General features: G+C 39.3%; 1 gene segment (V, D, J or C); it reads right to left on the bottom strand.

Annotated features, from left to right (window-relative positions):
• Positions 1-1358: 1358 nt before the first annotated feature.
• On the bottom strand, positions 1359-4142 carry LOC139386723 (T cell receptor alpha variable 18-like). The segment is given in 2 exon segments: positions 1359-1581; positions 3940-4142. Coding segments are annotated over 2 exon segments (426 nt in total).
• Positions 4143-11546: the final 7404 nt, after the last annotated feature.

Here is an 11546-nt window from a genome sequence, read left to right as displayed (position 1 = left end):
AGACAGACTATTTCAATAATAGTTCACTGTATCACAATTCCAGTAGATCAGAAGTATACATACACTAAGTTGACTGTGCCTTTAAACAGCTTGGAAAATTCCAGAAAATTATGTCATGGCTTTAGACGCTTCTGATAGACTAATTGACATAATTCGAGTCAATTGGTGGTGTACCTGTGGATGTTTTTCAAGAACTACCTTCAAACTCATTGCCTCTTTGCTTGACATCATGGGAAAATCAAAAGAAATCAGCTAAGACCTCAGAGAAAAACGTTGTAGACCTCCACAAGTCTGGTTCATCCTTGGGAGCAATTTCCAAACGCCTGAAGGTACCACGTTCATCTGTACAAACAAGATTACGCAACTATAAACACAATGGGACCTCACAGCCGTCATACCACTTAAATAATCACACGTTCTGGTTGCTGTTGAACATGGTCTCCTGTGTACTCTGGGGGAAAAGAAAGACTGAGTGATCATTTTAAATGAATTAGAAATGATAAAACTATCGTAAAAATTTGTTTTAAAGATAAGATAAATCAATGAGAGAAAGGGTTCCATTATACCGAAGCAGAATACAACAAGAACCAGCCAGATGATCAGACAGAGTAACATGGTTATACAGAACACACTGAGAGTGACTGTGAGTTACAGTAAGAGGTAGAGATCCTCTCTCTCTCTTCCATGTCCATCTCAGCCTGTATATCACCATCAACTGACAGACATGAAGGAGGAGCCTGTTTAGAGAGAGGTAAGATTGTAAAGAAATGTATTGGTCAATATTACCTCACCAGTATTAGATATAAGCACTCTTTGCAGTACATTAGTCAAAGAGAAAAGTTTACATTTAGCTCAAATATTATGGTAAGTATTGATATAAATGTTGTATGAGGTGAGTATGATAAACTTATTTGAAAATAAACACATATTCAATTCATATTCTTCCACTATACGCTGCACAAACTAATTCACAAAAATATGTCTCCTGTTATCATATGCACAGTTTGAACAGGATCATTTGTATCTCCTCCCTTTGACATAAAACCCATTCAATGTTGGTTAATGAAGTGTATTGTGGTATTGAAGATTTGGTTTACTAAATGACAGTAAAGATGGCATCATGGCATTTATATGAGGAAATGTTTAGAATGTTATGTCAAATGGGATTTTTCTGATGTTCATGACATATTTACTTTATTTCCAAATGTAAAGTCTGGTCTCTCGTAGTTGAATAAGCAAATAACTTTCCTTATAAAACGAAGGGAACATAATGGATGGAAGATAAGATCTATTCAGACTCAGGTTCTAGGGTTTCTAGGGGTCTCAGATTCAGGTTGTCTGTGTTTGTATTGTCAGGATCAGTATTGTGTTTCTGGATTTCCTGTCATTGTGGGTTCCAGGGAACAGTAGTACAGAGCAGAGTCTGTCAGTTCAGCAGAGGAGATCTCCAGATCCACACTGTCATCCTCTTTTTCATGTATGAGGGTCAATTTTGTACTATCAGTGTTGGTTATGATCCCAGAGAAGCCCAGTATGAGGAACTGTGGAGAGGATCCAGGGTGCTGGAGGTACCATAACAGACTGTTGGTTAATGAGTTGTTGTATCTACAGGAGAGTTTAACCTAATACACTACTACCCTCCATAACATCCACTACATCTCTGTCTGGACTTATTATGTCTTCAAAACTTGTACCTGTAAATAATAACAACACGTATTACTGAGTCAATGTAGACAGTGTACAGTATATCTACACTTGGTGTTTTAAAGCATATTACCACTTGATATTGATAATACCATATTGTAATGAATACCGAACAGTGTACATTCTGTTGTACACATTCCGTTAATGGAGAGTGAACTCAAACCTACAATTGCACTGAAACAAGATTGATTAGAGCAGCATCATAGACACTGGGTGTTAGACAGAGACTTCTCTAATGATCTTCTCTTGGAACATTCACTCTCTGGGTGAATCAGTTCCACTCATTACATGTTATGTGTAACACTACGCTCCTCCTCTTGACATAATATGATGGGGGCATGTTGACTCCACTTTATGGCATTATTGTCAAATAAAACCTGGAACTACAGAGTTGAAATACTCTCTCAGGTGATGTTAGGTTGTTGTACAGTGTGTCTGGGTTTCCTGTCACTGTGGGCCTCAGAGCACAGTAGTACAGAGCAGAGTCTGTCTCTTCAACAGAGGAGATCTCCAGATCCACACGGGTTCTCTCCTTGTTCTGTGTAACAGTCAGTCGAAAGTCTTGTGGATCACCTCTCACATCATGTGGAATATTGGTTGTTGTTACGAGGTAAAGGAATTGGAGTCCTGATCCAGAGTACTGTCTGTACCACAGCAGAATATCTGATTTTACTGAATAGTTACAGGAGATCTTAACTCTGCTACCCTCTAAATAATACTCCTCAGGACTGGTTGGAGTAATATCATCCTCTAAAGTATCACCTGTGAAGGAGAAGAAAACAAGCATGAGACTTAACATGAAAACCTCTTATTTTATATTATAAGCAGCCCAATATTTACCAACTAAATAATGACAGACAGTGTGGGAATGACTTTACATAAAACCTTACTTACCAACAAGCGCTGAAAACAGTAAGATTGAAATGAGCAACATCATGGTGTATTTGACAGAATGCAGCTAGGAAAGAGGGTTTACCAAACTGATATGTGATATACAGTGTACTGTGATCTGCAGGGTGTGATATGTAGTGTTTGGCTGATGTCTGTCTGCCCTGCAACTACCTCCACTGTCAGGAGGAGGAGCCACCTGCTCAGAGAAATAGAGGTTGGTGTAGTGCTGAGGTGATGCCCTCTATGTAAGAAATTTTGTTCAATAAATCTTGTAATTTACATTTTATTAATTTGAGTATTACATTTCTGGTAATGTAAACTGTAATCGGTTGTAATCCTTATTACTGTTAAACTGATAATTCACATATTTTGATAATTCTGATAATACTGAAAGCCAAGACACACTGATAATTCACATATTTGTATTCCCTGATTCTGTATAGTTGTACAGTATGTCTTGGCTTTCCTGTCACTGTGGGCCTCAGGGCACAGTAGTACAGAGCAGAGTCTGTCAGCAGAGGAGATCTCCAGATCCACACATTCGGCCACTTTGTCAACGTTAACTGATGGTCGAGGATACGGTGGATCTGCAGTAACTTTTGTCTCAGCAGATGCTGAATACACTGAGAGGAGGAGGAGGAATTGGGGTGCAGATGTGTGATATTGGTGATACCATAAGACACTGCCTCCTCCAGATACTGTGTAGTTGCAGGAAAGCTTGACACTGCCACCATGTATCACATCCTCCTCAAGACGGATGGAGGAAATTCCATCCCCGTAACTATCACCTGCAGAAAACTAACGTGAGATAAAAGTGATATTTTTCCAAGCTTGTGAGGAAGTATTTACACATTATTATTACTGTTAAATGTATTTTACTTAACCACAAATGTTAAAAAGAACAAGGTGAACCAGCACAGCATGGTTAATGTTAAGAGATAAGCTTACATGGCACTGAGGAAAGACCTTCATGCCATTTTGAGTGTCTCCTTTTCATTCTCATACTAGCTCCTCCTCTAAACACAACACAACTCATTTTTCAGAGGATCTTCTGAAGTGAATAAATGGAAGAAACATGCATTTTCAAAGGATTTGGTTTACATATTCATAATAATTCTCTAATTTGTACATAATACAAGTTTCTCATATTATGCTAAATGTGTTTTTACTTACTCTAACAACAGAAGTGACCAACAAGCTCATCTAAAAGAAGTAATTTATCCGTGTTCTAGTTATTTTTACATCCTCTCCGAGACTCTGTATCGCTGTATGTCCTTCAGGGTACATTAGTAGAGAGCTGTGTCTACCAGAGTTACACATTTGATCTACATTGTAGATTCATACCGATGACTAGAGATATGGTCAACACTATTTGCTCTGGCACTTTTATACAGTAGGTCCTGAGGTGCCTGGTTTGGGTATTGTTGGTACCAGTAAAGGTAGATGTTACTGCTGCTTGTTTCATATGTACAGCTCAGAGACACTGTTGATCCCTCAGTGGGGGTGTACTCCTCCTTGTCAGAAGTCACACCATCTCCAGATACCATTCCCTGAAGAGGAAAAATAGATAATACAACTGATTGAAACACGTGCTTATGTTTTAAGACTTTTTAGAAATCAACTTAGTTATTCACATTTAAATTATTTACTTCATCAAAATATGTTTTACTGCCAATACCATAATGTAATAATCTGATTATAAGGATGCAAGTAGTTCAAATGAGGTGTTTGAGGTGTTGTTTACCTGTAGTGATAATCAGAATGATCAATACACTGGTTGATTTCTCCATCTTCAGACTGATGTTTGTATGCATTCACTCTCTGTGTATTACTGTGTGAGGTATGCAGCCCTGCTAACATCACACCCACACAAGGCTTGCATTTTTCTACATTAGCGCCAAGGCTACACTAGTTTTTGTAGGGGGGCTGTATATCCTGTTGTCACAGTGGGCTTCAGAGCACAGTAGTACACAGCAGAGTCAGACAGCTGCACCCTCTGGATCGTCAAAGGGACAGATTTTGAGTCTTTATCTAGATGGGCATTAAATCTCTCCTCATATCCAGTGGCATTTGTACTTCTAAAAGAAAAAAGTCCCAGCATGAATTTTGGGAAGCCATGTAATTCATGCTTGTACCAGAACAGGTAGAGATTATTCGTATTAACTGCATCAAATTGACAGTCCAGTGTGACCTGTCCTCCCTCAGTGGCAGTCACATCTCCTGGTGGCTGAATGACTGTGTCTTCTCCTCTGCATTCTGGAAAAGGACACACATTTGTATTAGGGGAAAGAGGAGGTAAGTAACATGATAGAGGGAATTAAAATGCATACCATTAATTGTAGTATAAAACTAAAAAATATGTTTGAAAAAAGAAAGGGATTGTAGAAAAGGACGTGAACAAATAAGATTAATAATAATATTAAATAAATAATATTGTAATACCATAACAAAATGCAGCAAGAATCAGTACATTCCTCAGCCAGGGTTCCATGTCTGCTACTCTGAGATCAGTGGGAGAAGAGTAATACCACTCTGATGTAACTAGACAATAATGAGATGATGAAATCCTTGTCTCCTCCTCTTTCTGTGTATCGTCAAACATTGAGAAGCTTGTGACATTGTCTGAACAACACTCTATCTACCCTGTGTTGTTGTACAGTGACTGAATTTCTTGTTGTCACAGTGGACCTCAGAGCACAGAGGTACAAAGCAGAGTCAGACACCTGCAACCTCTGAATGGTCAAGGGGACAGAGCTAGATGTGAAATTCAGTCCGGAATAAAACCTCTTCTTGAACTCATCACTATTGCTCCCCCCTGAATAACGATCTCTTCTCAGGACATACTGGGGAGTGTCCCTAGTTAACTGGATGTACCAGAAGAGATCAGGAGATAGACTACTGGTAGTGTAGTTACAGCTGAGTGTTACCAGTCCTCCTTCAAGGGCAGTAACATGTCCACTCTGCTGGTCAACAGCCTCCTCACCTTTGCAATCTGAAAAAGTTGTTAACATAGTTTCTTAAATAATAACTTGTTAGCTCAAATTCAGACAAAGATAATAGGAAGGAGAAGCATTATACTGTACCAAAATAGCATGCAGCCAGGATAAGTAAAGTATTCCTAAGCCAATGTGCCATTATGATATAAGGATAGAAGAAGAATAGACTGCTATAGACTTTATGTTCCATCCACTGTAGCTGAGAAGTCTCATAATTGTGGGGCTCGGCGTTAAGGGAGTAGCTTATGGTATATTACATTATTTTGTTGAGTTTGGGGAGGGGTTATAAGCTGACATATCTAATTATTAATAATTTAGCTATTTGATTTTGAATTTTAGGTATAAAAAACCCAGTGGACATATATTATTTTAAGATGCTCATACCAGTGATCATTTAGCTATTTTTGATTTGGAATTGTAGGACCCCTTTAGGTATAAAAAAATATAGAGCAAAATGATTTGATTATATACAGAATTTGGCCTTTACTACCAATTTTGACTGGTACTGTATATAAAATATGTTTTACACATATTTAAACCCTTACATTTTCCATGTTGTATGTGACAATTCCCCCTTTAAACAGTTGGGTCACATTTGTTTGTGGCCCAAACAGAGGGGAAACCAGAGGAGAGACCACCATCGTATTCGTGAGAGTCTCATCTTTCCAAAGAGTGGTCATATTGGTTTTCTGGGCCGAACCGTGCGGACACAACATAATTGTTTTTGAGAAGACCGATTTTCGGGATGTCTCGTGGTCTGACAAACACCGCTGTAGTTCGGCCACCTTCCGCTGCAGATGCAGAAGACCGCCATAGGCTGATGTGGTGGAATAAGAAGCAGCCCATGCAACAAAACTGATAACTCTCTCTTAAAGGAAAAGAAGCAAACTATGAGACTCCACTGACACCTCTTGACTCTCGCTAGTAACTTAGCCTTGAAAATACAAGCAATGTCAAGGTTTCACCTTGTTGAGCAGAATGTTGAACACTAGATGGAACTATTGTATCATTGTTATACATAGAAAAACATTGTCACTTCATAACTGTGGAGGGCAGTCTATAGGAGGAGGACGGACAAAGAAGATCTGTCTTATAACTGATCAGGAGCCAGAGAGAACATCTCATTGGTTGTGGCTGAAAAGTGAAAAGCAGTGGACGAGCCACCTGGCTCACTTGGGCCTGATCAACCTATCCTTCAAGACGTGTAGTGGGCAGCACATGTAGGATAAGAAGGTACCTCACCAGGAGCTGCAGAAAAGGCTGTTTGTGGGTAAATATAAAGAAAACCCTTTATACTCTACTTTCACTTTGCTGACCGCATTTAAATGTTGAGTAGCTTCTGGGAATAAAGACACTAAATCCGCACATGAATAATGAATTATTATACATGCACAAACTTGATTTACTTTTTATATCTAGTGACCCAGACCAACAGAGCAGTTAGTCTGGTCCATTACCAGTCAGTTGGCTTCAGGTATGCCCCTCTAAAGAGTGCAGTACATGGATTTACCACCAGAGGACCAAACCACTGAGCTGGTCCATGTTGAGAACAAGGATGTCATATAATCCATGCATATTGTATGTATATGATGTGGTTAAGAGTCCTGACTGTAGCAGAATATGAATACACATCAAATTGGAAGGAATTTTCCTGTCACTGTGGGCCTCACAGCACAGTAGTACAGAGCAGAGTCTGTCACTACAGCAGAGGAGATCTCCAGATCCAAACGGTTTATCTCTTCATTCAGTTATTCAAGTGGTCAGTGGACCTGCTACTTTTATCATCTCTGAACCTGAGATGTACAGGAGTCACTCTGGCCTTTGTGCTGTGTCTTGGTGATACCAACAACTTCATCTCCACCAGTAGATGTCCTGGAGTAGTTGTAAAACAAGGTAACAGGGGTTCCCTCTAAACAGTCATCTCTTTCTTGAGTGGAGTGAGGTCCTCACAACTGACACATGCATAGAGAATGGTTTTATTTAACATACATTTAATTGTTGAATAAAATATATTGAAATTGAATTGAATTCATATTGACAATCATGGCAATGCAGTGTATTGAATTGTATTGTTTTGTCATGTATTGTATTGTATAACCTACCCATAAATATGGTCAGGAACAACACTGAATCCAGCAACACCATATTAGATGACCAGAGACAAACTGACAGAAAGATCTCAGCAGTCTCTGAACATTTCCTCCTGTTTTATGTTTCTATACTGTTGTTTATCTCCTCTTCTTTCATACGTCCCTCCCCTTAACATACAGTAGGTATGTTACTTATGTATGTCATACATGATGTCTGTTTCCTCCCATGGATCTTGACAGGTTTTTGTACAGTGTTACTGTGCTCTTCATGGCACTTCAGCAAAGGAGATCTTCAGATCCACACGTTTGGTCTCTGTATCAATATAACAGACTACCAGGTGACCAATTCTATTGGAAGTCTATATGCATCATCCATAGAAGGAATAGTGGCATTTTCCCAGCACTGGTTTGATGATACCAATAGAATATATTTCCAAATGTAGAAGTTGAGAAGTAGTTGTAGGACACGGTGACAGTGGTTCCCTCCAAGCCATGCACCTAATTTCTTAAAGGAGCAATAGCATTCTCTATACTGTGATCTGTACAAATAGAGGGTAGTTGTAATGCATACGTTAGAGAAAATAAAATGAAACTTAAAATATATCATTTTTTAATGCATCATTATCAGGAAAGTGTCACTTATCTACACATGTGCAGAGAAGCAGCACTGCATATAGAAACATAATCTTGGCGATCTCTGAATATTTGCTCCTCTCTTGCCTAGATGTAGCTCCTCCCCTTCTCATTGGTTTCTTTCCAAGGCACTTGACATGTTTTTGTACAGTATTTCTCTGTTTCCTGTCACTGTGGGCATCAGAGCACAGTAGTACAGAGCAGAGTCTGTCACTACAGCAGAGGAGATCTTCAGATCCACACATTTTTCCACTTTGTCAATGGAAACTGTCAGACAAGGAGGTGGGGGAGTAGCTGTAAATGCTAACCCCACTGGTGTGATGTACAGGAGGAATTCTGATTTGGATCTGGGATACTGGCGGTACCACTGGAGATTGTAGACATTGTCATCAAATTTGCAGGAGAGAATTACATAGTAGCAGGGTTTATTGAAAAACCAAAACTGTTTCCTGCAAAAAAAATTAACAGTAAAAATTATAGTTGTAACTGACGTGTAACACATTTTCTGTAACTGCTATAAATTTAACATACATGATAGTATTGTACTACGACACATTTTATGGATGAAAATATGTTCTTCATTCACGGTCAAATAATCTTCAAAGATGAAGCAAGGATTTCAATCATGTAGTAACTCACCTAAAAAAGCTGAAAAGAGAACACATGAGAAGAGCAACATCTGGCTAGACATTTGAGTAACACACAGACAGACAGACAGCGTTTCAGCACTAAGAGACCTAACTAACTAGCTACTTCTTGAATAATAACTTCCCATAAGATCTTTGATTATACAGCCCCTCCTCTTGACACCAAAGTGAAATGTTTTCTGCTGTTGCTTTTTTTCTACAGTATACAGTGGGGCAAAAAAGTATTTAGTCAGCCACCAATTGTGCAAGTTCTCCCACTTAAAAGATGAGAGGCCTGTAATTTTCATCAAAGGTACACGTCAACTATGACAGACAAAATTAGAAAAAAAATCCAGAAAATCACATTGTAGGATTTTTAATTTATTTGTTTGCAAATTATGGTGGGAAATAAGTATTTGGTCAATAACAAAAGTTTTTCTCAATACTTTGTTATATACCCTTTGTTGGCAATGACAGAGGTCAAACGTCAAAAGTCTTCACAAGGTTTTCACACACTGTTGCTGGTATTTTGGCCCATTCCTCCATGCAGATCTCCTCTAGAGCAGTGATGTTGGGGCTGTTGCTGGGCAACACGGATATTTAACTCCCTCCAAAGATTTTCTATGGGGTTGAGATCTGGAGACTGGCTAGGACCTTGAAATGCTTCTTACGAAGCCACTCCTTCGTTGCCCGGGCGGTGTGTTTGGGATCATTGTCATGCTGAAAGACCCAGCCACATTTCATCTTCAATGCCCTTGCTGATGGAAGGAGGTTTTCACTCAAAATCTCACAATACATGGCCCCATTCATTCTTTCCTTTACACGGATCAGTCGTCCTGCTCCCTTTGCAGAAAAACAGCCCCAAAGCATGATGTTTCCAACCCCATGCTTCACAGTAGGTATGGTGTTCTTTGGATGCAACACTCAACACGACGAGTTGAGTTTTTACCAAAAAGTTATATTTTGGTTTCATCTGACCATATGACATTCTCCCAATCTTCTTCTGGATCATCCAAATGCTCTCTAGCAAACTTCAGACGGGCCTGGACATGTACTGGCTTAAGCAGGGGGACACGTCTGGCACTGCAGGATTTGAGTCCCTGGCGGCGTAGAGTGTTACTGATGGTAGGCTTTGTTACTTTGGTCCCAGTTCTCTGCAAGTCATTCAACTAGGTCCCCCCGTGGGGTTCTGGGATTTTTGCTCACCGTTCTTGTGATCATTTTGACCCCACGGGGTGAGATCTTGCGTGGAGCCCCAGATCGAGGGAGATTATCAGTGGTCTTGTATGTCTTCCATTTCCTAATAATTGCTCCCACAGTTGATTTATTCAAACCAAGCTGCTTACCTATTGCAGATTCAGTCTTCCCAGCCGGGTGCAGGTCTACAATTTTGTTTCTGGTGTCCTTTGACAGCTCTTTGGTCTTGGCCATAGACTGTTTGAGGTTGTGGACAGGTGTTTTTTATACTGATAACAAGTTCAAACAGGTGCCATTTAATACAGGTGACGTGTGGAGGACAGGGGAGACTCTTAAAGAAGAAGTTACAGGTCTGTGAGAGCCAGAAATCTTGCTTGTTTGTAGGTGACCAAATACTTTTTTTCCACCATAATTTGTAAATAAATTTATAAAAATTCTCAATGTGATTTTCTGGATTTTCTTTTCTCATTTTGTCTGTCATAGTTGAAGTGTACCTATGATGAAAATTACAGGCCTCTCTCATATTTTTAAGTGGGAGAACTTGCACAATTGGTGGCAGACTAAATACTTTTTGCCCCACTGTATGTTGTCAGGTTTTCTGTTTCTGGGTTTCCTGTCACTGTGGATTGCAAGGCACAGTAGTACAGAACAGTCTCTGTCCCTTCAGCAGAGGAGATCTTCAGATCCACATTAGTCTTCTCATCATTCAGTTTAACAGGCAGTCGAGGATGGGTTGATTTATTATGTGTCTTAAACGCTTCTTCAGTGATGAAGAACAGGAATTCTGGTTCTGTTCTGGTGTATTGTTGGTACCACAGTAAAGTATCAATACTGTAAGAGCCAGTGTAGTTGCAGGACAGAGTAATACCGTCACCCTCAAAAACACACTCTTCAGTTTTGATATTATTTCCTCCTCATACGTGCAACCTGAAATAAATAATGTTCAACCTGTTTTGAATAAATACTATTGCAATTCATGCACCATAAATGCTTTATCGACCTACATATCTGAAATCCAAAATGGCAATGCAAAACCTAGTCACTTACCAATGGCTATTGAAAAAAGCAAAATTGCATAAAACATTATCATGGGGACTAATGAATAAAGTAAAAGTGTATCACTATCCTCCTCTCAAGCGTCTTATAGACTACATAATGTACTATCAAAGCACTCATTGACTTTGAAGCCCCACCTCTCTACACTAAAGTAGTCAGGTATTTGAGTTCAACTGTCTTTCTGGGTTGGATTGCTGCTAAATGTCATCTTGGTGATTTTACTGTAGTTCTGAATAGAGAAATTTGACATGACTGCCCTCTATTGGTATTGTCTCAAAATGTATGCTGTTCACAAAAAAACAAGGGAGAAGAATAAGACTTGTACTGTCCATTATCCTCTAAGGAAGCAAAAC

The sequence above is a fragment of the Oncorhynchus clarkii genome, chromosome 28, assembly GCF_045791955.1.
Source record: "Oncorhynchus clarkii lewisi isolate Uvic-CL-2024 chromosome 28, UVic_Ocla_1.0, whole genome shotgun sequence".
Taxonomy (NCBI): domain Eukaryota; kingdom Metazoa; phylum Chordata; class Actinopteri; order Salmoniformes; family Salmonidae; genus Oncorhynchus; species Oncorhynchus clarkii.
Note: the sequence above shows the minus strand (reverse complement) of the source record. Positions and strands in the feature narration are given on the sequence as shown.